General features: G+C 35.9%; 2 protein-coding genes across 2 annotated transcripts in view; both read left to right on the forward strand.

The window, feature by feature from the left end:
- The first annotated feature begins 16 nt into the window (after positions 1–16).
- Positions 17–3,787, forward strand: ASNSD1 (asparagine synthetase domain containing 1). The gene is made up of 3 exons (XM_090281623.1): positions 17–1,468; positions 1,754–1,935; positions 3,441–3,787. Exons 1-3 carry the CDS (start codon positions 17–19, stop codon positions 3,712–3,714), a joined length of 1,908 nt encoding a protein of 635 aa, XP_090137749.1. The 3' UTR covers positions 3,715–3,787.
- Positions 3,788–8,624: 4,837 nt separating this feature from the next.
- Positions 8,625–26,526, forward strand: part of ANKAR (ankyrin and armadillo repeat containing) — a 49,135-nt gene continuing 31,233 nt past the window's right edge. The window contains exons 1-7 of the mRNA XM_090281649.1: positions 8,625–9,255; positions 14,294–14,731; positions 16,218–16,381; positions 16,927–17,030; positions 18,614–18,794; positions 20,117–20,336; positions 25,427–25,628. Coding sequence (XP_090137775.1) covers positions 8,655–9,255; positions 14,294–14,731; positions 16,218–16,381; positions 16,927–17,030; positions 18,614–18,794; positions 20,117–20,336; positions 25,427–25,628 — 1,910 coding nt within the window. The 5' untranslated portion in view covers positions 8,625–8,654. The remainder of the gene's footprint in view (positions 9,256–14,293; positions 14,732–16,217; positions 16,382–16,926; positions 17,031–18,613; positions 18,795–20,116; positions 20,337–25,426; positions 25,629–26,526) is intronic.

Consider the following 26,526-nt stretch of genomic DNA (forward strand, 5'->3'; position numbering starts at 1 on the left):
TTGATTTCATATAATAATGTGTGGCATTTGTTGCTCTGTAAGCTTTTCTACTGAACATTTTTGCAAAGATTTGAAAGAGGATTTATTGTGTAATCTTAAACGACGGGGACCAGATAGTAGTAAAAAGTTGTTGAAGTCTAATGTTAACTACCAGTGTTTATTTTCTGGTCATGTCCTTCACTTAAGAGGTGTTTTGACTGCCCAGCCTATGGAAGATGAAAGAGGCAATGTGTTCCTGTGGAATGGAGAGGTCTTTTGTGGAATAAAGGTTGAAGCTAAGGAGAATGATACTCAAATAATGTTTAATTATCTTTCCTCTTGTAAGAATGAATCTGATATTTTGTCACTCTTCTCAGAAGTTCAAGGTCCGTGGTCTTTTATATATTATCAAGCATCTAGTCATCATTTATGGTTTGGTAGGGATTTTTTTGGTCGCCGTAGCTTGCTTTGGCATTTTAGTAATTTGGGTCAGAGTTTCTGCCTCTCTTCAGTTGGCGCCCAAACATCTGAAGAGGCTGATCAATGGGAAGAAGTTCCAGCTTCTGGAATTTTCAGAATCAATCTCAAATCTACTTCCATTTCCAAATCTGTGATTTTAAAATTGTATCCTTGGAAATACATTTCTAAGGAGAATGTTATTAAAGAAAGTGTTGATAGCCTGACTGAAATTTCGGCAAACTTGCCACCGTTTATATCAGTGGTAACAGATGAAGCGAAATTGTATCTAAAAGAACCTGTTGTTCCTTTAAATATGATGTTGCCGCAAGCTTCATTGGATTGTCATTGCGGTAATAATTCCAATATCTTACCTACAAGAGAGGCACTTCAAGTCTTTCTTACTGATGGACACATGAAGGAAGTAGTTCAGCAGTTCATTGATGTCCTGAGTATCGCAGTCAAGAGACGAGTCTTGTTTTTATCTAGGGATGAGTACCTGGCACCAAGTGAAGTTTTGACAACTTGTGATAGGAAAGCAAATGTTGCAATCCTGTTTTCTGGGGGTATTGATTCCATGGTTATTGCAACCCTTGCTGACCATCATATTCCTGTAGATGAACCAATTGATCTTCTTAATGTGGCTTTCATGACTAAAGGAAAGACTGTACCAACTAGTTTTAACAAAAGAAGGAGGAAACAGAAAAATTGTGAAGTACCTTCTGAAGAATCTTCTAAAAATGCTGCTGCTGCTAGTTCTGATAAACAGTTCATTGTACCAGATCGAATCACAGGAAGAGCAGGACTAAAGGAACTGCAAACCGCTAACCCTTCCCGGATTTGGAATTTTGTTGAAATTAATGTTTCTCTGGAAGAACTGCAAAAATTCAGAAGAACTCGAATATGCCACTTAGTTCAGCCCTTGGATACAGTGTTGGATGATAGCATCGGGTGTGCAGTATGGTTTGCTTCTAGAGGAATTGGTTGGTTAGTGACCCAGGATGAGGTGAAATCATATCAGAGCAGTGCAAAGGTATGACAATATTTCTGCTTAGGAGAATTCCTGAGACCTAATCTTGGCCCTTAAAGCTTTGGCATCTAGGTTGTAAAAATATAGCATATTTTAGATGCATTTAAACTACAATACAATGTATATGACTTTAAAAATTGGGCATATATTACTATTTTATGATTTTGCCTTATGGATTTTCTCTGAAAAATGTTATCTTTGAGGTTATAATTTTTTTAACCTTTTACCTTATTTTCCTTACTGTATGGTAGATAACATTTTTGTATGGATTTCTTTAAACCTTTGTAGGTTGTTCTTACTGGAATTGGTGCAGATGAGCAACTTGCAGGTTATTCTCGTCATCGTATCTGCTTTCAGACACATGGGCTGGAAGGATTGAATAAGGAAATCAAGATGGAACTGGGTCGAATTTCTTCTAGAAATCTTGGTCGTGATGACAGAGTTATTAGTGATCATGGGAAAGAAGCAAGGTAACACCAGTTCTCTTAAGTGTTGTGTAATTTCATAAAAATTATAGACTAAAAGGAGATTTTAGGTTCCTTTTTGCTTTGGAGACTATTCAAGTGAATAACGGTAGCAATGATAATATTTTGGCTTTGCACAGCAGACTCAGATGGCAGCAAAGCAAGTTGTTTCATTCAGTTATTTATAAAAAAGAAATTTGTTCAAGTAGGTTAATTTATTAAGTTGTAGTTTATTACAAGCATACAAGGACAGGGAGTCCAATGAGCTTTGTGGGATTTAGAACATCCTAATACATCTACTCTGATACTTCATTCTTCCTTGTCTCTAATTCAGTCTTTTTCTCCTTCCACTGAGCTATGGTTGACTTTACACCATTATCATTCTTGTGTTGCCAGTTGTGACATATGTAAAATTTTGACCACTGTGTCATTATTCTATCATAATTTTCAAAATTACGTTATAAAGAGATAATACCACAATACAAAGTCTGTAAAATGTTTTTCTTTTGAAGGGTGTGTGTGTTTGTTTGAGTGAGAGAGAGATGAGAGGGGAGAAATTCAGTCTGTTATTTCAACAAAATCAGAGGAAAGGAATTTATTTTATTCAGTAAAAACAGTTAATTCATTCTGAAGGTTCCATATGATACTCTCAAGTAAAATTACATATGAAAAATGTTTAAAACAGATTTAATAGTGGCTAAATGTAAAAAAATTGTTTTTTTGTATGTCATTAATAGTAATCTGTTGTTTAGATTCTTAATCTAGATATGTTTTTACAATTCATTTTTATAAAATTCCATATGATAAATGCCTTTAACCTTTTCAGTCTCTCTACTTGAGCTAGAATAAAATATAGTGAAATACAAACATTACTGTAACTGTATTGCATTTTGAGGAATTGGAAGAGTGTTAAAGTACAATATTTTAAACAAAAAGAGAATTTTGTAGGAAAACAGGAAAGCCAAAAGAGCAGTTATTTATTAAAGTGTAACACTTTGTTCTGTTAAATCACTTTAAATGGTTTAAATGTAATTAAAATGGTTTGATACATAAAGTTTTACCGTAAATAAATGTTTCACAAGTTCAGGATTGTAGAGCCCTTCTGTATTGGTTTCATATCACTATAAAGTTCAATTTCTTTAGACATGATAAAGATTAGATAGAAGCTGAATAATTGAGTTAAGACCATGCTTATTTTTTAAGACATCCTTAAACATATATTTTGAATCAATTTGAAATTATTCCTTGATACCATAGGTCTAATTTATTTATTGAGGCAAAAATTCTTTTGTAGCATACATATTAAACTTCTGTATTGTCAAATATTTTTTTAATGTGATTAAATTTTAGCTGCAAAATTGTGTGAATAACCACAATATTTTTAATTGAGAAAAATAGTACACTCAAAAATTAATTTTATACTGTGAATTTTAGCATTGAATAAAATGCAAAAGAAGTAATTATAACAAATTGATTTAATTTTTTATAGTGTTTCTATTTATTTATTTTAGATTTCCTTTTCTGGATGAAAATGTTGTCTCCTTTCTAAATTCCTTACCAGTCTGGGAAAAGGCAAACTTGACTTTACCCCGTGGAATTGGCGAAAAACTAATTTTGCGTCTTGCAGCAATGGAACTTGGTCTTACAGCCTCTGCTCTCCTGCCAAAACGCGCCATGCAGTTTGGATCCAGGATTGCAAAAATGGAAAAGAATAATGAAAAGGCATCTGACAAATGTGGAAGGCTCCAAGTCATTTCCTTAGAAAACCTTTCTATTGAAGATTAAAACATAATATTTCACATGTAATAACATTTACTGAAAAATGATTATATAAAAATAAAACACTGCTGCTGTATAATGTAGTAATTTTAAAGTTCATTATGTGAATTTTTACTTAACTATATAACTTACTCTAACCAATTTAGTCAAATTGACAGTCTACAGAAAGAATGGTTATGTTTGAAAGAACAACTTCGATATTTTAAACTGTGATATTAACATTATTTTCAACTCTTCCGTGGTAATGTCCCCCCAGCAACAGAAGGCAGCTTTTCCTGACTCTTCTCATCATGGTAACCACATCCAAAAGTAACTCAATTTGTTGTTAGGGTCATGGCTTACTTGGGACCCTGTTTGACAGGTGAAAGAATTAAGGTTTACAGAAGCGAAACAATGTTTGAGGTTCACGCTCCTGAGCAATACTTGGTGCTTCTGTTAACATCTTTTTAGACAACTCATTTTCCCACTCTGAGAACTTTCGAAGACTAATGTAAACATTATCTTTTCCCTCCCTCTCTGCTCCAATCTCAGCTCGTGACCTGGGCTTTTCATAGATCAGTCATCAAGCTGAGAACTGTCTCCACTTTCTAGCACCAAAACTTCTAACTCACCTGTAGGTTACACCTATCTTTTCTCCCTTCTTGTCATTGGGAAAGGAAATGTGTCAGCCCACCCATCACAAAGCTGTGCCTCTCCACCTGTTTATATCTCAATCCTTCCTGCCTTTCAGGAATTTTATACGAGGCCTGTCCAGAAAGTATCCAGCCATGTACTAAGACCAATACAGACATTTGTTGAAGAATACAAGATACAAAAAGCATTGTACATAGGCCAATGACACCTAAGCCCCCCTCAAACAAGTTCTCCCACTGTTTAAAACACTGCAAAATTCATTGTTGGAATTGCCATGAGCTGCCTAGCATTTTCCTGAATCTCATTGACAATCTGAGATATCTTCCCTTTCAAAGGTGATTTTAGTTTTGGGAAAAGCTAAAAGTTACAGGGTGCCAAATCTGGGCTGTAGGAGGACTGAGTCACCTGGGTGATCTTATGAAAACAAAAAACTATATGAGACAATGCGTGAGCAGGTGCGTTGTGATTAAGCTGCCAGTCACCAGTTGCCCATAGCTGTGGCTGTTTTTGTTGTATTGCATCTCTCAACCGAAGAGGTAGTACTCCTTTTTAATTGGCCTGGAGGGGTGTACTCATGATGGACAAGCCCTTCTCCATTAAAAAACAATTTACGTGGTCTTGATCTTGCTGCAACTTTGCCGCACCTTCTTTGGGCGTGCAGACCAGGCGACTTCCATTGGGATGGCTGGGCCTTTGTTTTCCAGATTATAGCCGTAGACCCACAGTTCATCTCTGGTTATGACCTTGAGGAAATCTGGTTCATTGGTAGCAGTTTGAATCAAGTCATTAGGAACTGCAGCACAATGTTCCTTCTGCTCTGGTAGCAGAAGCCACTGAACAAATTTTGCCACAGCATGTTTCATGCCAAGATCCTGAGCCAAAATGTCAGACACGGTTTTTGGAATACCCAGATCAGCTTCTAGTTCTCACATTGTCAGTTGCTGATCTTTGTTGATTACAACCCCCACGGTTTCAATATTCTTAGGTGTTCTGCAAGTTGCAGGCCTTCCAAAACTTGGGTCACTTTCAACAGATTCTCGACCCTCTCTCAAGCATTTGTGCCACATTTTTATTTGTGCTGCACTCATTGCATTGTCCCTGAAAACCTTGTGAATTATCAAATAGTTTCCACAGAGGAATGTTCAAGCCTAACACAAAATTTGATTCAGATTCATGACTACTCACTCAGTCATTTTGAATGGGATGGGGGCCACACAGAGCACCTGCCCACTCAACGGAGTCTACCGCCCCCACTGACTAGTACAGTGAAGTCATCATTGTTCACCCATGCACATTCCGGTACACTCTCCTTGGCTGCCAGGTTACACTGATGTTGCATAAGCCATTCTCGTTATATTAACAATGGCTGGACTTTTTCTGGACAGGCTACTCTCCAGCATTTTCAGCTTTTTTTGCTGCAGTATCCTTCCTATGATTATTTAAACATCCCTGGTCCTCTATCTTCCTCTTTTTACCATCTCTTGCCTCCCATCCACACTCACCCTCTTCATCTTTTCACCTTGTTCATCCAACTCCACTCCAACCTGACATCCACCCACATTATTCAGCTGTGACCACCATACCAAGATCACTGTTGGAGATCTAGCCCCAATTCGGGCTGACATGCTTTCTGGATATGGACATACTTTGATTCTTTTAATCACAGAAAGAAATATTAGGTTACATATACAACAAATGGAATTGTCAAAAACTGTCATGCCCTGAGTTTATTCCCTGGTGACTGCAGTGTTGAAACCAGATTTAGACATTTCATGAATAGCTTTCCTCTCCACCTAGAGGCAGACAACTTCAGGTGTCTAGTACTGAGCACCGATTTGGCATTGCTCATATTGGGAGTGAATAACCTAGAGGTTTGCCCAGCAGCCTAGAGAATACAGTTCAGTACTAAAAACATCTATCATTTATAGTTCCTAATTGGTGGAACCTCCTTAGGTCTTATGCTCCAGCAGGATATTCTGTGTGCATGTTTGTTTGTTGGTTCGTTTTTTCTTGGTAGTTAATTCCATAAACACTGGAATAAAGTTCTATGTTAATCCTTAAACTAAGGAACAATCTTAATGAAGATCTGAGACACTTGAAACAAACCATCTAGGTACCTGAACAAAAAGCTTAAGTAGAGGAATTTACATATATTGTTCATGCTTCATGATTGCGTTTAAACATAGAAATCTCTTAAAGACTATGATTTTTGACATCCCCTTTCCCAGCCCATGGTCTTGGTTAACTTGCTGTCCATACATCTGACATCTATCGCACTGTTTAAATAAATCCGTGTGATCACCTGTGTAACTGTAAGCTCCTTGGGGCTTTGTGTCTGCCTTATATTCCGGGGTTTCCAACTCCCAACACAATGCCTGTGTCTAATAAGCGATCTATGAATGAAAGAATGAGAATGGAGGTGGGATTCAAACTCAGGAAAACCTTTAGAGCCTGGCGCTGTTGCCTCTGCCACTCTGTTTTTGTTTTCCTTGCAGAGACAAATAGTGAAAGTAGAAAATAATAGAGGCGAGGTAACAGGAGAATGGGGAGGGGCTGAGTTCTAAAGAGGGGCGGGGTTGGGGGTGGGTGGGGCACGTGTACGGAAGAATCTAAGCAGTCATCAATGGTGGCCCAGGCTCGAGGCCCAATGAGGGCCAACAGCTCTGACTTACATGGGTAGCAGGGTAGGTGGAGGGCTCACAGAGCTCAGGGCGCCCACACGGAGCGAGCAGGCCTCCCCAGCCTTGCCCAAGCGGGCGTCCTGACGGAGGATTTCTGCCTACAGAGAAGCCGTTCCAGATGACCACTATCACCAGACCCAGGTGTATCCCGGGGACCCGTGTGGACGTAGCTTCCCTCTCCAGGACAAGAAAACAATCATTTCAGAGTAGGCGTCTACCTTTTCTCTTGTCTTTTCCCCTTTCTCTTGTCCATGTGGGCATAGGTCTTGGACTTGCTTATGAACAGACCTGGGTTGGTCCTGATTCTGAATGTGTGAAACCTTAGGCACATTCTGTGACCTTCTTAGTCTCCACTTCTGTGTCTACACAGTGGGGATACCTACTCTCTGAGTAGAATTCTCATCACCTCTTAACTTTTCAGAACTTCAAATTCTCTGTCCCAGTCCAACCGACTGAATCAGAAACTCTAGGGTAGAGTCCAGCAATCTGTTTTAACAAGTCCATGGGTGATTTCAATGGGGGCTGAATATTGAGAATCACTTTTAAAAAGGGGAGGGGGCGATTAAATGAAATAAAATATTGTGCATAAACAGTTAAACAAATAGAAGATAGTCAATAAATAATGGTTATGATTATTATTACTCCAGGAACAGAAAAGAAATTAGTTACACAAAATAGAAAGTTAAGCAGGCAGTTCTTGTCTTTCCTTTTCTTTTAAGCAGATCTTTATGTTCTTGCTTTAAAAACATAAAAATAAAAAACCAATATATGCCCAAAAGCTTCTCCAACAAAAAAATAGGTATGCAACATTAGCTTCTCATGTATAAACTTACGTTTCTTTTTGACATACTTATTAGTATCGTTTGACTTCTTTAGAAAGGCAGAACATGATTAATGTTAAAGGTTTTACTATTTTAATTGTTTTAATTTAAATTACAACCTTCTTATGCTCTGCAATTGGTTTAAGATTGAAAAGTGTAATAGATCTACTACATGATCCAAGAATCCCACTTCCGGGTATTTATCTGAAGGACATGAAAGCACTAACTTGAAAACATATATGCACCCCTGCATTTATTGCAGCATTATTTACTATAGACAAGATATGCAAACATCCTGTGTCCAACAACACAATAGGAAAATATTTAGCAATAAAAAAGGAATGGAAACTTACCACTTGTGATAACATAGACCTAGAGGGTATTATGCTAAGTGAAGTAAATCACACAAAGAAATAGAAATGCTGTATGATTTTACTTATGTGTGGAATATAAACAAACAAAACAGAAACAGACTCATAGGTACAGAATATAAATGGATAGCTGCTAGAGGAGAGGAGGGTGGGAGAATAGGTGAAGAAGGTGAAGGGGGAATAAGAGGCACATTTATTATTAAAATAAATAAGTCACATGGATGTAATGTACAGCCCAGGGAATATAGTCAATAATATAATAACTTTGTGCAGTAACAAAAGGTTACTAGTCATATCATGGTGATCACATTGTAAAGTATATCAATGTAGAACCACTATACTGTACACTAGAAACTAATATAATATGGTATGTCACTATAATTTTATTGCTTTTTTTAATTACAGAAAATTCAAAAAGGACACACTAGAATTGATGAGAAATGTTAAGATTACCCAAAAAAGGATTACCTAGATATGATCAAATTCAAGATGAAGAAACCTACCTGGAAAATTTAGCAGTACAGAGAAATGCTTCTGCTTTTTTTGAAAAATATGATCGGAGTGAAGTACAAGAGTTGCTAACTACTGCACTAGTTAGCTGGTTGTCTGGCAAAGAAGATATACACTATCAGTTGGATATCCCGTGTGGAATTATGAGTCAGATGAATAATGTAGGCTTCAGCACTGCAATCCTGCTGACTCCTGTGGACCCTACTGCCCTCTTAGACTATAGAGAAGTCCATCAGATCATAAGGGAGCTGTCTGTTGGAATTTATTGCTTAAATCAAATTCCATCAATTAGTTTAGAAGCTAATTATGATCAGAGTTCTTCTTGTCATTTACCCCCAGCTTATTACGATACCAGAATTGGGCAAATTCTGATCAATATTGACTACATGCTGAAAGCACTGTGGCATGGAATATACATGCCCAAAGAAAAACGAGTCAGATTCTCTGAACTGTGGCGTACCATCATGGACATTGATCCAGATGGAAAGCCTCAAACAAATAAAGATATTTTTGCAGAGTTTAGTTCAGCAGGTAAGAGAATTAACACATTTCATTTTTCTTAGAAGCCATTTAAAAAAGTTGTGTGTGTGATAAAGAGATTTTTAATTGAATTTATTGGGGCGATGTTGGTTCACAAAACCATACAGGTTTTAATTGTACAACTCAACAAAACATCATCTGCACACTATATCATGCATTCATCACCCAAAGCAAAGTCTCTGTCCCCATTTATCCCCCTTTGCCCACCTTCACCTACCTCCAACCCCCTTTCCTTCTGGCTATCACCACACTATTGTTTGTGTCTATGAGTTAGATAGATAGATAGACGGACAGACAGATATAGGTATGTGTTTTCTTAATCCCTTCACCTTCTTTCATTCAGCCCCCAACCCGACTCCTGTCTGACAGCTTTCAGTCTGCTCCACATAACCATGCCTCTGTGCTATTTTGTTCATCAGCTTATTTTGTTCATTAGATCCCTCTTATGAGTGGGATCATTTGGTACGTATCTTTCTCTGATTGGCTTATTTCACTTAGAATAATAACAATATCCAGGTCCATTCATGCTGTGTATGGCTCAGTTTTAGGTATTTAGCCACAGTTCTTAAAGTGAATTTTTAAATTCCAAGGAATCCTTTCAACAAAATTGTAATTTTTTCAATGTCACCAAAAGTTATGTTTTAAGTCAAATGGCTTGCCTCTCTCATCTTAATCTCCAGTTTCTGTAGATCAGATTTCAGAGACCAGGTGGAGGGTTTCCGTTTATAGTTTTTGTCTTACAGGGCCTAAGTAAGAAAATCCAAAGCAAAGCCAAGGATAGATGGAGTGCGATGAAAAAAATCTTCAAACTTGGTAACAAAATGATGACCAGATTAGTTAGCTGTCCACACTGTCATTTTTATAAACCTCAAAAATGAATGATATAAGAATTGAAATTAAGGATAAATACCAAGCTTTGGTATTTTAGTAGCATTTGGTTTCATGAGTATTTATCTTTGATTTACCTAATTTTTAAATTTCTCCCTTCTCATAGCAATAATTTTCTAATGATTATATATAAACAATAGATGTCACTAAATCCTGGTGCATCCCCTTTAGGACATTTCAGTTTTTCAAATTGACACTTTAAGAAGATTTTTTCCCCATGGTTCCTTTGCAGCAGGCCACGTGGAAAGGAGAGTGAAACGGGAAATATATGACACTGTTTCCAATGACTTTCATTGATCAAATATATTTAATAATTTTCTAAATAATTTTGGGTCACAGGCTTACAAACAAATCTCCATTCTGGTAATAAAAATTATTAGAATTTAACTTGACTGGAGGAGAGAGCCTGGCAATTAATTACATATATATATATTTTATCATATCTGAAACTGAAAAAGGGAAACAGCTCATCCTTCCAAAATAAAGTGTCACCTAGATGGTGTGGCTCAGTTGGGCGTCATCCCCAAGTGAAAGGTCATCAGTTGGATTCCTAGTTAGGGCACATTCCTGGGTTGCGAGTTCATCCAGGTCTGGGAGCATATGAAAGGCAACTGATCCATGTTTCTCTCTCACATCAATGTTTCTCTCCTCTTTCTCCCTCCTTTCCCCTATCCCTAAAAATAAATAAAATCTTAAAAAAAATAATATTTTAAATTTTTATTCAGTCTCTTTGATATATAATACAGCAAGAAGTTTTTGCATTGTCTTCCTAAAAGAGGAAAGAATTACTCTTGTCCCATAATTGGTCAGATTTCCCTTGGTTAAATAGAGCTAATAACAGAAACATTTAATGGTAAGTAAAGTGTAAATGAATCACTTTTACCTGAAGTGGACATGTAATTGAGGAGAAAAGTACCTGAAAAATACCAGCTTTCATTTGTCCATGTAAATGTGGTTATTAAAGGAAATACCTTGAAAACCCAACTAGTTGTTTCTTAGTTTCTCAATAAATTCGGAAGAATTATGATCACGTGGATATTTAATGCATCCACTTATTTATATCTTCTTTAATTTCTATCTTCAGTGTCTTAAAATTTTCTGAGTACAGGTCTTTTACATCCTTCATTAAATTTATTTCAAGGTATATATTTTTGATGAGTTATAAATAGGATTGTTTTCTTAGTTTCCCTTTCTGATAGTTCATTCTTGGTGTATGAAAATGCAACTGATTTCTGGATATTTGTATGTATCTTGCTGCTTTATTAAATTCATTTATTAGTGCTAGTAGCTCTTTGGTGTAATCTTTAGGTTTCTCTATATGCAGTATCATGTCATCAGCAAATAATGAGGGTTTTACTTCTTTCTTTCCAATATATATGCCTTTTATTTCTTCTTCTTGTCTCACTACTGTGGCTAGGACTTACAGTTCTATGTTGAGTAAGAAAGGTCAAAGTAGACATTCCTGTCTTGTTTCTGATCTTAAGGGAAATGCTTTTAGTTTTTGCCCTTTGTATTTTGTTGGCTGTGGGTTTGTCACATATGGTGTTTATTACATTGAGGTATGTTCACTCCATTCCCACTTTCCTGAGAGCTGTTATTATAAATGGGTGCTGGATTTTATAAAATGCTTTTTCTGCATTTATTGATATAATCACATGGTTTTTATCCTTCATTTTGTTTATATGGTTTATCACATTTATTGATTTGCAGATATTGTACCAACATTGCACCCCCAGAAGAAAGCCCACTTGATCGTGGCTCCTGATCTTTTTAATGTATCACTGGACCCAGTTTGCTAATATTTGGTTGAGGATTTTAACATTTATTTTCATCAGGGCTATTGGCCTATAATTTTCTTTGTAGTGTCCTTATCTGGTTTTGGAATGCGGATAATGCTGGCTTTGTAAAATGAGCTTGGGAGTCTTCCCTCCTACTGAAATTTTTGGAATAGTTTGAGAAAAGTAGTTGCTGTTAGCTCTTCTTTGAATGTTTGGTCAAATTCACCTGTGAAGCCATCCAGTCCACAGCTTTTGTTTGTTGGAAGTTTTTTGATTACTGCTTTGATTTCATTAGTTGTAATCAGTCTGTTCAGATTGTCTGTTTCTTCCTAATTCAGCTTTGGAAAATTGTATGTTTCTAGGATTTACCCATTTCTTCTAGATTGTTTAATTTGTTGGCATATAGTTGTTTATAATATTTACTGCAGTTAATATGGTAAGTTAGTTTCATGGAATCATTTTCTTATTTTTCCTTCTCTGTCATTGATAGCTAAATCAGAAGTCATATTCATATGCACAAAATATACATATATGTTTGTAAATGACTTTTTATTTATTCATTTTATGAATATTCATTGAGCTTTTATGTCCTGCTGAAACACAAAAGTAAGTCTGATGTCAAGAACAAGTAAACAATAGGCCTAAGTGTAAGTTCCATGAAAAAAGGGCCATTACCTGCCTTGTTTATCCCTGTATATTTAGTGCCTAACAGTGCCTGACACATTGTAAACATCAACAGATATTTGTTAAATTGCATTAAATGAATTGAATCATTTCACTTCATGAAGGGTTGTTGCACATCTTGAGAGATTAAGTCTAGTATGGCTGTCTCAGCGGCACTTAATAATTGTGAATTGAGGGAAGAGCCCATCATCCAGGGTGTCATCCTCCTCCTGTCTCAACTGACTGATTTTTCTCTAGGCACTTTCTGCTCTCCAAAATACATTCTCCCATTCTCTGCTCTCGCTCTTCCCTCCATTTTATTCTTCTACCTCCTCTTCCCATCCCTTCTCTTTTCTTCCCCTCCCCTCTTTCTTCCTGCTGTGCTATCTGGGAAAGGTGATCTGGGGGTCTCACTATGACCTGTCCTTCAGTGCTTTCAATTTCTGAGCATTTCTGTGGTGACAATTGACTTGTTCCCACCCACTCCAACCCACTCCAACCCACGAAATTTTAGAAGTATCAGCTGTGCTTGGACTCATCTGTAGGTTTTTTAAAACTATCAGAAACACTTTAATTTCTTTAGAAACTCTTAATAATTTATTTTACTAACTTTGCAAAAAGGAGATGAATCACAGTGGCCATTAAAAATCCAAGAGTGTTGTGGAGAGATAGATAAACAGATAGAGTTTGAGGGAAAAAAAAGGAACAAGAAGGAGGAGCACATTAATGTATCATTTACACTTTAAGGTGTAGTGTTACAGACAAACTCCACACTATATTGAAAGCTGTATTTTATGATTCTAGGCTGTTTTCTCAAGCTTAGATTAAGGATAACATTATAAATGCAACTATTCTATCTTTATTTTATTTTTTAAATTTATTTTTCAATTTTATTTTTCAATTACAGTTTACATTCAATATTATTTGTATTAGTCTCTGGTATACAGCATAGTGGGTAGACAATCCTATACTTTATAAAGTGTTCCCCCCTGTATTTCTAATTCCCTTCTGTCACCATGCATAGTTATTACAAGAATATTAACTATATTCCCTATGCTGTACTTTACTGCCCTGTGACTCTTTCGTAACTACTATTTTGTACTTCTTAATCCCTTCATAAATGCAACTATAAAAAGACAGTGTTACTGACAAGAAAGTCTTTAATTTCATTATAAATGCAAAGAACATGTAACAGGATATTATGTGAGTAAAATTAAGTTTTAATTCTTAGTTGATTTATCACCATTAGCAGGCAAGTAATTGATTGCATATGTTTATCTTCTGTTATCAGCAAAATCAAGAAATATGTAATATAGGGTTTGAAAAGCAAATTACACTTTTAATCCAAATCAGATGCTGATTCCCTGCCTCAAGGAAAATAGCATTTTCTTGTTCTTCCATATTTTCCCTGATTTCAAGTTGGAACTTACATTATTGTTTTCATGGTATTGTGTTTCTTTTCCTTTAAAGAGAATGACAAACTATTGTTTTTAATTCTACAAGCTTCTATACTTTTTACTCTGCTTAGTTACCACTAATCCGACTGTTTTTCACTTTAACAATTTTATTGGCATTTCATTATCCCTTTACTGTCATGTTAGTACGATTTCAAGATGAACCCCTTTGTTTAGTCTGTGTATTTACGTAGAAGCTAAATATGAAGTTTTCACTACCTAAAATTTTTCTTTTTCACTGTGAAGGTTTGATTGATATTACAAAGGATCCAGACTTTAATGGAATCTATGATGAAGACATGAATGAAGATCCAACGTATAATCCCAATTGCCCCGAGGAAAAAGCTGTATTCATGAAATATGCTGAAAATATTATGTTAAAATTGACATTCAGTACCACTCAAGTTCAACAGTGTGAAAATGTTTTTATATTTGAAACAGCCTATTGGCTTACTAATGCTATAAAATGTAATCAGGATCATCTTGATATTTGTACCTACCAGAGACTACAGCAAAGATTGTATCTTCAAAAGAAGGTTATTCAAAAACACTTTGAGAAGAAAAAAGAAATCAGAAGAGGGATAGGATACCTAAAATTAATATGCTTTCTGATTCCATTTTTGCTGGGTTTAAAAAAGAAAATGAAAGTTCCATATTTAAGTAGTCTGCTTCAGCCTTTTTCAGGTGAGCATCACCAAAAGTCAAATTAAAATATAGATATATATTAAATTTATATTTAAATTTAATTCTGTTTTAGTATGTGAGTCCAGGAATGTTAGAAAGAAAAAACAAGATTTAATGCCTTCAAAGTAATTAAATATACTTGATATATATAACTGGTACCAATTATAAGGGCTATTAAAAGTCTTAAAACAAATTCTGAAAAATTGGGAAATATGCAATGTTATGATGGGATAACACTGTGGATATATCATATTTCATCCAAATTACTCTATAAACTCTGTGTACACTTCTATGTAAAAATCCTTATCACACTTTTCATGTAAGTTTATAAATTGATTCTGAAATTAATATGAACCACTAAACGATCATGAATGGTCTTAATTTTCAGAAAAAGAGATGAAAACATACTTAAAAATTTGAATATATAGCTCTGTAATTAACAAATAGATCCATGTAAGAAAATAGAGACCTGAAATAGGACCATGCTTATATGACATCCAAGAGGATTGCAGTGCAAACTATTCCTACCACCTAAGTTAGCACTCAATATATGCACTTTCATTGGTACCCAGGCATTTGGGTTTTCTATTCAGATGACAAATTTTCAGTAGAAATGCTGCGAATTACTTAATGAAAATTTGTATCATGAGCATTCAAATGGTAAAGATTATCCATATCTGTGAACTATTTAAAAATGTGTTCATGACAATATTTGTTCAAGGGTAGGGGTAAGGGGATGGTGCATGTGTGGAATTAAGAGGGCGCTGCTTAAAGAGGATGTTAGCTAGATTGATAATGTTTCATTACTTGGATTATTAAAACCAAATATGTTAATAGTTAATTCCAGGTAGTGATGTCAGGGCATATTATTATTTTTTGTACTTTTCTTCGTGTGCCTTTTACATTTTTAAAAATACATTATATACTTTATATTGATGAAACCATAGTCTGCTAACAAGTCAAAATATTGAACAAACCTAATCCCTACTGAGATTTTAGAAAATAATTTTTTTAATTAAATGTTTATGTGTAGCTTTAATACTTTCCAGGAAAGTGGGCTGGTTATTTTTGTAATATGGGAGATACCCCCTTATTCCTTTTTAATGTCGCTTTCTAGCTAAACTAACTCAGGTAAATTTTTTTTAATTTAACCAAAGATTCTCTAAGGAACAAGGTTTCAAATCTTTTCTGATATTTGGAGCTCACACATAGAAATCAATAAGTAGAATAATGTTTTGACTATTCTTTCAGAATATCTGTACAATAAAACTACAGAAAATGCCCAAAATGTATGTCATAAATATATTTTAATGTTTAAAATATACACTAAGAGCATAAATAATTTTGTAGACTTCAATTGCCAAATTTTCCACTTCATGTGGAACTTTTATTTCGTTTCCATAAGTGAGAATCTAGGTTTCCAAAATATGATTGTTTATGTGTTATTTTACACTTTTAAAATAAAGAATTGTTTTCCTTTTTGCAGATGACAAGGTCAAGACAGAGCGAGAATTGCCTCCATTTATTTATGGGCAAGATTTTAAGTGCCAGAATTTTCATTACACAGAGGATCAGTATTTTCATGTTCATGGAGGAATTGAATTTGATATCACCACCCCTTCAATTGAGAATGCTTTGGAAGATTTTAAGGTTTAAATTATCGTTCCTGAAATGGTTTGTCATTTCACACCTCTTTTATCCTATTTTTCCATCCAGAAACAGTCTCTGTTGGTTATGGACACTAGGCAGCTCTCAAATGATTATCTTCCCAACTCACTAATTTGTTCATACATTATGTAACACACATGAATTAAGTGTCCTCAAATAGTTAACCAAAGAATATAATAGAAATCCCTGACCATTCACTGCATGTCCTATTTTCCTCAAAGATTAGTATTATTACAGAAATTCTCTAGAGTTTTAGAATAATAATTCTTCATCTGGAATGTAGTATAAATATTATACATTTCAGTTGTCATTGCTTTTCAACCTTTTTTATATTTCTTTTCTTTTACATTTTTTCTTCATTCCCAAAGTAAGGCTCTGATGCATGCAGTTATTATTAGGATCTGGGGGGATATTGTATTTTTAAAAGTTGTCATTTACATGTATAAAATTTAATCTAAAAGACATCATAATTGCCATATTTAGCTTTGTTTAAAGATAAGTTTTTACTAACATTACTTATATTTTAGAAAAATGTAGAAAAAATATGGGATTGTGCTGCTAAAACATTTGTAGAAGATTCAGGATACAAAGAATATTACTCAATACCAGTCATGGAATTGAATGGAAAAAGGTAAGGAACTTTCAGTAATTATTCACAGTAGCCACATCTTGTTGAAGGCAGAAGACTGTAAAGTGTCAAAATTCAAAGGCTAACTTAAAACCTTAAGATGGAGATCTTAAAATAATAATACCCCCCCCTTAAATGACATATAAACTCAACAAAGTATTAAGTGTTATATTTCATTCCTTTGCGCACTTTGATACATTCTGGGTAATAATCCTCAGAGATGGCAATTATAATTAACACAGTCTGATCCATACAGCTCCTTAAAGTTCTAGAGTTTATCACCACTGTGATTTGAGAGCCTTCTGAGTTGGACTCAGAACACCTGCTCCTTGATTTCAGAGGCTGGTCTAGTTAGGAAAATCCCTATGGATGACAGTAGCATCTCCATATGTTGGGGTTCATGGAGAAGGTGACAAGTACCACCACCAACCTGGGCACTGTATTTGCAAGGTGTGGGTGAATACAACCTGTAGCTTCCATTCTTGTGGTCTAGTTTCTTTTTGTTAGAGAAGCTGGTGGATAAGAAGAATGACAACCTTGCTTAAATGTGAACAGGTCCTCAGAAAAGCCTATATCTGTGCAGAGGTCTATAATATTCAGAAACCTGGGATTGAACTAAAAGTCAAGGAAGGGGATATTGGTCTCTGACTAGTTCATTCAGAGTGTTTCCCTAAGACCTTCCTCTTACTGATCCATAGGCCCCAGTTTTTTGAGCGTAGTCAGTCACCGGCTCACTTCCCTAAAAATGTGCATAATGAAACAAACTTCTTTGCATCCTTAGGAGAACTGATAGTCACTGAGCAGTTAAGAGCCCTAGGAGGGGATGATCTGTCAAGAATACTGTATTTACAGCAGTAAATAGTTGCATTTGAAGCAGAAACCCAGGCAACAGTGAGAGGCTTCCCACTAACAGACGTGCTTACCACTGAAATCTAGGGATGGGAAAACGTATCTCAAGGGCAGAATTGGAGAAAGGCCACCATTTTCTTTCACCTGTGATAATAAGCAAACCCAGAGGACAGAGTCACTCAAAGTTGTGTTACCTTTCTATTCCAGATTGATAGGAGACTTTGGCTATTGTCTGCCTATGTCTCAAGGATCTGGTGGGTTGGGGTTTTCTCTAGTCCCCTGCTGCAGTGACTAAAAGTCAAGGAGCCATTACCTAATCATCATTCCAGGTCAGACTTGAGGTAAACACTTGAAAAAGCAAATGGAGAGATAATTAAATTAAAGGAGTTAATATATAAATTTGTAAAAGGAGAGTAAGCAGATGGTTAAAGGGTAAGCCTAGAATTCCTTCGAGTAAGAGTTAGGGCTTCAAGTGATTTTTAGGCAATGCCCCTAGTCACTGGCATGGAAAAGACAGAGTCAATTAGAAGATCTGATATGGAGAAGACACTTGTTATAGAAAGACTTGATTTATAACAATTGATAACCATGCTATTTAAATATTTACAATCAAGTACAATTTAAACTATATTTTTATATTAAATTGTTATTAAAAAAATAAAGTTTACCAGCATATAAAGAAGTAGCAAATCATTTCAAAGTCAGAAAAATTTATCTTTGTAAAAATGTTTTTATAGCTACTATGTGATCTATCTTGAACTTGAGACTTTCTATCAGCAACTATATAAGACACAGTGGTGGGGAGCCATAAATGAAATAGTGAAAAATCTAAGACCGAAAAGACTTCCACTGACAGATGCTCAATTACATGAACAATTTAAGAAAAAATTTGGTTTCAAGAAAGCTATGAAGTGCAAGGTATTTCAGTAATTACCACATAATTTTGTGTAAGAATTTATATATCATAAGTAAGTATATGTCTCAAATTTTTATCTTAGGGATAAATGATAGGTTAAGTAAAGTTTTCAATATGACATAAAAATTCCACATTTTATCAGCTGCAAAGCTATACAAGTCTGGATTATAAATATATGGCAGGGTTACAAAACAACCTGTTAATGAACTGGATTGTGAATAATCTTAATAATGGCTAATGTTTATTGAGTGTTAATTTTGTGTGCCAGGCACTATTATAAATCTTTTCATCAAACTCTTTCAAGGTAATATTGTCATTATTTCTATTTTACCAATGAGAAATTTGAAGTGCAATGAGTTAAGGATCTTTCCCAACTCACGTAGCTCGTAAATGGTAGAGGCCAAATTCAGTCCTGGAAACTAAACCTAAAGAGCAAACCTCCCATCCTGAAACAAATCTCTGCCTCTGCTTCAACAAGTTTTGATGTATAGCTTCTGGAACTGATTTTTAAATGGTGAGCTCACCAATTTCAAAGAATACACTAGTATTTACTTACCATTTATTTGTTTTAATGTCTACACTCTTTAAAATTTAATAACCTGTTAGTTTAACTTTAAAATATTAAGTAGTTGGAGCCTGGTCAGGTAGCTCAGTTGATTGGAGCATTGTCCTGATATGCCAAGGTTGTGCTTTCTATCCACAGTTAGGGAACATATAAGAAATAACTAATGAATGCATGAATAAGCGGAAAAACAAATCAATGTTTCCCTCTTTCTCTCTTTCTCTTCCCCCCCCCTCTCATAAATAAGTAAAAAATTTAAATGTTAAGCAGTTAGAATATCTCAAAGAAAAGTAGACATTTTTACCTCTTCATTTTGAGACCTAGAGCAGGGAACACCAACTGTATTTCTATAGCTATATATTTTGAGTTTCTAGACTTCTAAGTTAGAGCTATATTCTTAAACCAGAGAAGGAACCCAATGATCTCCCTTTGTTTTTAAAATATTTCAGAAATATATCTGTTTACCCTATTCTATTTGTCTCCAAAGAAGTATCTGCAACATCTCCCTTAAAAAAAGGGGGGGGGGACTTCTCAAAAATAATGTTTAAAGTTCTTGATGTTTCTTTAATAGATCTAACAACTTTAATCATTTCCCAGTTAGACATTTTCCACAAGGATCATGTGGAATTCTACAGAAATTCTACAGAAATTGAGAACCAGTCATGAGATTATATAAATATATTTTACTGTTCTTTTTTTCCATAAACCAAACCTAATGGGTATTTTGAAAAAAACTAATTCTGGCCTCCTTACTAATTTTAGAATATCCCATTTGGTATGAAGTCTGCTGTTGAAAGAGGATTATCTGCTGTTTTCCACACATTTAGCCGTAAAACCTCAAGCTCAACAATCAATGTTTCTGATGAGGCTGGTTATGCTATTTTCCATTACGCTGCTCTGCACAACAGAGTGGCCATTGTATGTCAGCTGTGCTACGCCAACTTCAATGTCAACCAGAGACGCTTTATTATGTTGAGCCAAGGTACAGCCAAGTGTTTAAATCTTTTAAAATGTTTCTAAATGTTTTTGCTTTTTCTTATCCTAATTCAACATTAAGAATGCATGTCAATTTTAGACAAGGCTAAAATTTGCTGTTGGTACCTAGAGCTAAGGTGAGGTTTTTGTTTCATTTATTTCATAAGGGCTCCTTTTAGTTTTCAAGTATCACTTATTGATTCCTGTCTATTGTTGTTTATTGTGTCTCCATCACTTGAAGGTAAGCTCCATGCAGGCCAGTGATTTGGTTTACTCTGTTTGCCACGGCTATCCTAGTGCCCAGAAGAAAGCCTGGCTTTGACAGGCGCAGGCAGTCATTGTTGAATGAATGCATAGATGTACGAATGCAGGCTAGTATTTGATAATCACTGGCATAATGTGCAGTGATTTACTATAGAAATTTAGAGAAAAGGGAGAGAAATTGAGATCTTAGCAAAACACCCATTTCTATCCAGGGTTCTCAGCCAGGGGATAGTTTCTTCACATTACATAAACTTAAATTATATTTATAACAAAAATTTTCTCCATAATATTAACTTTTAGGATTAGTGACCTCTTTAAGGCTACCTCTGTTTAAACTTTGAAAAGCAAATTTTCCTGGTTATTAGCTATACCTACATATGTATATAGTCTTTGGAACATATTTAACCAGTACAAAAATAATAAAATTGAAAATGAGAGTGAAGGTCCTCCGTAAATGAAGAGAGAAATAGAGATAATGCATCAGGAATGGCTTATGCAACAATATTGTCAATAAAAGATGATTTTATATTTTCACTGGCTATCTTAACAAGCTGTATTAAATTTTCACTCATCAAAACAAAATGTTCTGCTTTAATCCTTTTGACTACTAATAAATTCTGTGACACTAATTAAACTGTTTTGATACTAAGATGCGCCTATTGATTAAAATATTTAATACAGAATGAACTTAAACTAGAGCAAAAATTCAATCAAATTGAAATGCAATAGGTAGCTATTATTTAAAAATGTGTTATATTTTAAGCTCTTTTTGGTGTGAAAAAGAATCTTTTATAAATCAGAGTCTCTCATTCATCCTATGACTACTTGAATTTCCATTGGCTGAGAATTGGGTAGATTTTGAAGTATAGAAAATGTTTAACTTTGCTGGCAATGTTTATTATTACTTAACCAACACAAAACTACCTCAGCTGTGAGTTTTGATGAACCACTTGAAAAGCAGCGTTTCCAGGTCAGGTGCACGTGACATGCCCAGGTGACTTAACCGAAAGTTACATCAATCCTCTTTGATGTAATCTGTATGTACACATATTCTTTTTTTCTCTTATTCATATGAGTCTACTTTGACTAATTTAGTAAACTGCTATATATTAATAGTCATATTTCTATGTGCATTTCCTTTTAAAACAGAGTCATCAAAAATGGACATGAAAAAAGAAAGAAATGGTAAGACAAAAGTGAAATATTCAGTGCATTTTAAAACATTATTGCATATATTAAAACTTTTCTTATATTCTGTAATCTTCACAATGCTCTGTCTCATGAGAATATCATATAAAGATGTTTTGTATACATTTTGAAGTATAAACTTTCTCTACCTGTTGTTAGTTATTCATATCCTCCTCAGTTTGGGGGTGGGTTTTTTTTTTTTTTTTTGTCATTTTTAACTGTGAAATTTGCAGTCACCTCTTCTTATTTTTACAAAATCAGACCCAAAAGTGGTTTTTATATCTTAAACAAACAAAAACCAGTTACTATTATTTAGATATGCTGCCATCTAGTGACAGAAACAGTCTATGAGGTCTGAGGGATGAGTCTTTGCCGACTGAGGGGCAAGGCTTGAACTAAGTCTTGTATATGAGGAAAAGAGAAAAAATGTTAAAGGCTATTTTATATATGTATATATATATATATATATGGCTGTACCTTCATACTCCATATTAGATAATTCAATGGGGGTTTATTTTTAAAGAAACCATTTACAAAGACCTGACTTTTGTAAAGGGACGTGGTAGTTACCACACCAGCAACCGTGCATTGGTGAGGAACACAGCTGACCTGCCAGGGCCTCAGAGAGGGAACCTCTCAGAGAGAACAACTAGCACAGGGTGAGTGGGCCTGTGGTGGGAAAAGAAAGGTTACCTGGCCCGCCTACCCTGCAGGAATTTGCATTTGAATAACAATAGTGTGCTTCCTACATTTATTGCTCTCTCTTCTTTTTTATTTTCTAATAATCATTTTATGGCTGCCTTGTATAATAGTACTTGTTCGTTTAGTGTGTGTCTCCCTCACTTTAATATATTCCATAAAGGGCAGGGATTTGGGATTTGGCTTACTTTGCAATGGTATCCTAGTGCCCAGAAGAAAGCCTGGCATTAGTAGGTACTCAGGAAATAGTTGTTGAATGAATGCATGCAGGGATGAACTGCAGGGTAGCATTTGACAATCACTGGTATAATTAATATAGAGAGATATACTATAGAAATTCAGAGAAAAGGGAAATACATATTTATTCTCTAGACCACGGTTCTCAACCAGAGAATAGGGTCTTCTGACTACATAAACCCCGCCAGAACTTCCCTGATTCTAGCATGACTTCGGACAGTGTTTCTCATCCTAAGCCCTATTGCTACTGTGGGCTAGATAATCCTTTTCTGTGGGAGGCTATCCTGTACACTCTAGAATGTTCAGTAGTACCACTGGCTTCTACCCACTAAATGCTAGTGACAACCCTAACCCCAGTTGTGACAAGCATAAATGTCATCAGACATTGCAGATATGTGTGTTGGGAGGTTCTGGGATAAACTTTGAAGTTCATAGGAATCAGCCAGGGATTTTATTAAAAGGGCCAGGGTGTGAGCCACGATTCTGCATTTCTATTAAGCATACTTTAAAGTAGTAAGAGGGGGGTTATTAGAATAGTGCTCCTGTCCCTTGGTTGTGCTGAAATATTTATTGTAGAGAAGTAGAGAGGAGAGAGACAGGATCAGAGGGGAGGTTGCTGTGGTTTAAAAATAATTCTTCAGGTCATTTTGATATGTTTCTCCTGCTGAGAGTAGCCTACTGTTTTCTCTTTGGTTGAAAAGAACCAACATGTTCTAAGTCCTCTCATTAGGTTCCAGTCTTTTGGGGAGCCTGTTCTCCTGTGCTCCTGGACTGTGAATTTCACACGCCTTTGTCAGTGCTCTCCCTGACCTAAGGGCGGTCAGGATTGGTGGAGGGGGCCAGATTGAGTATTTCCTTCCCCCAGATCAGTAAGGTTCTGATACACCTTCAGTTTAGGCTCTGGTGAAATAGTTTCTCCTGCAGGCAGGCCTTGTTAAGAAAAACAGAATGCTCTGGTGTGTTTCAAAAGTTCCTTTTCTCTTCCCCCTGCTGGAAGCAGAGGGGATTTTTTTCTCTGATATTCACTGTGAGGACCTAGAGGTAAAACCCACTAAATTGTAGGGCTCCCTCTGACTGGGTCCCCTGGAAATTTTAACTCAGATTTGTCCTCATTGAGCTGCCAGCAATTTATCAATTACAATTCAGGTCTTCCTACCCCCAGTAGTGGTTCCTGTTTAGGTTTCTGCTCTTGAGTTTCTGCTCCAGTAAACTGTGATTCTCAGAATCTGCCTGTCTCTCTCCCTAGTTTTGGGGGCAGCATTCTTATCTAGCAGATCTAAGAGGAGTTGTTGATTTTTCCGTTTGTTTGGCTGTTTACTGAGGTTAGAATGGGGTGATGACTTTTAAGCTCCTTACATGATAAACCAGAAACAGGTAAAACTAAGCAGTAGCTTTAAATAGATTTGTTTCAGATATTATAGATTATCAAGGCTATCATATAAGGCTTGGACTACTAAAGCAGGCAGAAGGCCACTGAAAGTTTTTGAGTCGGGAGAAAAACCGTGCTTTTTTTGAGAAATGAAAGCAGGAATAGCCCAGGGTGACAGGATATGGATAATTCATCATCAAAATGAGGAAGACTTGATAATGGAAGGGGCACTATTAAACACTCTTCTTGGGCAACAGAGACTAATATTTTCCTGGGCAGCCTGAGGTATGTGGTCAATCACCTTACATTGGAGGAGCTACAAAAAGGCCCAGATGAAGAAAACAAGGTGTGTAAGTTGTGAGTTTTTTTGGGGGGTGAGGGCTAGCTTGTGGTTCAGCTTAAGCTGAAGCCAATGGATTTTCTTGCCTATATTCATGATCAGATGACCTTGAGATAAAATGAAAGCAAGGTGCCGAGGAGACTTTCAAGTTTCCAGTTTGTAAAGCTGGATGGCTGAATGATGGTAACTTTCACAAGGAGCAGTGAAAGAGGACCAGGTTTGGAGGGAAAGATAGGAGTTCAGTTTTGAATATGTGAAGTTTGAGGCTGTGTGTAGACATGCCTAGTCAGATGTTGGAGATACAGGTCTGGAACTTGGAGAGAAAACTGATCTAGAGAAATAACCCTGAGAGTCACCAACTTATAGGTTGGTAAGCAAAGCCATTGAGAAGACAAAAAGCACCAAGACAGAGCCTTAAAACTGATTTTGGCAGACAATGAGAAATCTTAAAGGAGACTGCAAAGGAGCAGCCAGAGAGGTAGGAGAAAAATAGGATGGCATGACATCACAAAAGCCCAGGCAAGAAACCATTTAAAAGAGGCAGATGTGGTCAGTTTGCTGTTGAAAGGTGAGTAAGACGAGACCTGAAAAATGCACACTGGCTTTAGTGACATAGAAGCCTTTTGAGTGAGGTTTTTTGTTTTTTTTTAATTTCAAAGGATCTTATCTCTTATACAAAATGTTTGAATTAAATGAAAAATAATTTAAGCAAGAAATAGCTTATTTTATCCCAAGACTATTTAACACATTGACTTAATTTTTCAATTATTTAATACGTTCAATGTTATTTATTCTTAGCATATAAAGAATTATTCATTTTTAATGGTTAGATGTCCTGAGTTAAATAAAGAAATATAGACTTGGCTAAATTAATCCTTTTAGTGCTTATCTTCGAGCTTCTGTATCACACAATACTGAGCTCTGTATCTGATATCAAAAAAGCATGCTTTTCAGGAATGTTAGATATTTGACCACTGAAGGGATTGTCCATCCATTCTAGGTCCAACACCTCTGCACCTGGCCACACAGGCTTGCTCATTAGAAGCAACCATCTGTCTACTCTGTTTCAAAGCTGATTACACACTTTCTGAAGAAAGAGGCTGGATGCCCATTCATTTTGCTGCTTTCTATGACAATATCTGCATCATCATCATTCTCTGTAGGAAGGAGCCTAGTTTGCTAGAAGCTGAGGCAACAGCTGAGTAAGTTATAAAGCATTTATAAAAATATACTTTTGCGCTCTCATGGCTTGCCCCAAACACTGACACTAAAAGAGATGTTTGGCATGATTGATTTGAATGGCTGTGTAAGGCTCACTCTGCCATCCTTTCTGGTCACTATCCTCTTCTCCTACCGCCAGTCTTTAGAATGTAAAAAGATTGAACTTCTATTAACCTATGCTTGTTGTCTGGAAGAGTAAGGAGTAAACCCTAGCAAGTTTTTCCCAGCCTTTTCCCACTTGTATGGTTTTATGGGCTAGCTTATCAGGTTTACTACTTAGTGCCCCAGAAGAACCCTGAGACTAGGGAGGAGAAAGTTCCCCTATCTGGAACCCATACATTCAGGAGGCAGCCAAGGGCTCCACGTCAAAATAGGTAGGCCTTTGATAACAAGAGACAGGCCTCATGGTATCCAGAAGAAAAATACATTGAAAAGAAGTAAATCACTTTGAAATAGAGACATATCCCAAACAGGTGTCTGTTTCACAGTTTTGCTGAGGACCAACTTTTAGGGTGGAGGTATAACTTCTAAGGGTACATTTTTGGCTGGTATTCAAAAGATCTGGTTATTGTTTTGAATCTCTGAACATGGTTTAGGCATGGTCTCATTCAGATATTTGTGGGTCTTCAAATAACCTGTCCATTATTATTCAGTGAAGAAATTAATCCTCCCTCTAGGTTGGGAAAGAAATGTGTGTAGAGAAAGCTTTCAGGAAACCAGGGTCTCTGGCTAATAGATTTTCTAACTAATAGATTCTGGAAAGAGCCATGGAACATGGAGACCTGAATTCAGGTCTCAGTTCTGTTATAGTTTGACAGTGTGTCTTTCGGCACAAGGAGTCTACAAGACAGTGGATTATAAAAGGTCAAACAATTGGCT

This window comes from Furipterus horrens, unplaced genomic scaffold, assembly GCF_987537825.1.
Source record: "Furipterus horrens unplaced genomic scaffold, mFurHor1.1.pri manual_scaffold_1, whole genome shotgun sequence".
In the NCBI taxonomy this organism is placed as follows: Eukaryota; Metazoa; Chordata; class Mammalia; order Chiroptera; family Furipteridae; genus Furipterus; species Furipterus horrens.

Excerpts from the sequence above, each read along its gene's own strand:
- ASNSD1 (XM_090281623.1), top strand. The coding sequence starts at position 17 with ATGTGTGGCATTTGTTGCTCTGTAAGCTTTTCTACTGAACATTTTTGC. Across the intron at positions 1,469-1,753 it reads CATATCAGAGCAGTGCAAAG|GTTGTTCTTACTGGAATTGG; the intron begins GTATGACAATAT and ends AAACCTTTGTAG. Across the intron at positions 1,936-3,440 it reads GATCATGGGAAAGAAGCAAG|ATTTCCTTTTCTGGATGAAA; the intron begins GTAACACCAGTT and ends TATTTATTTTAG.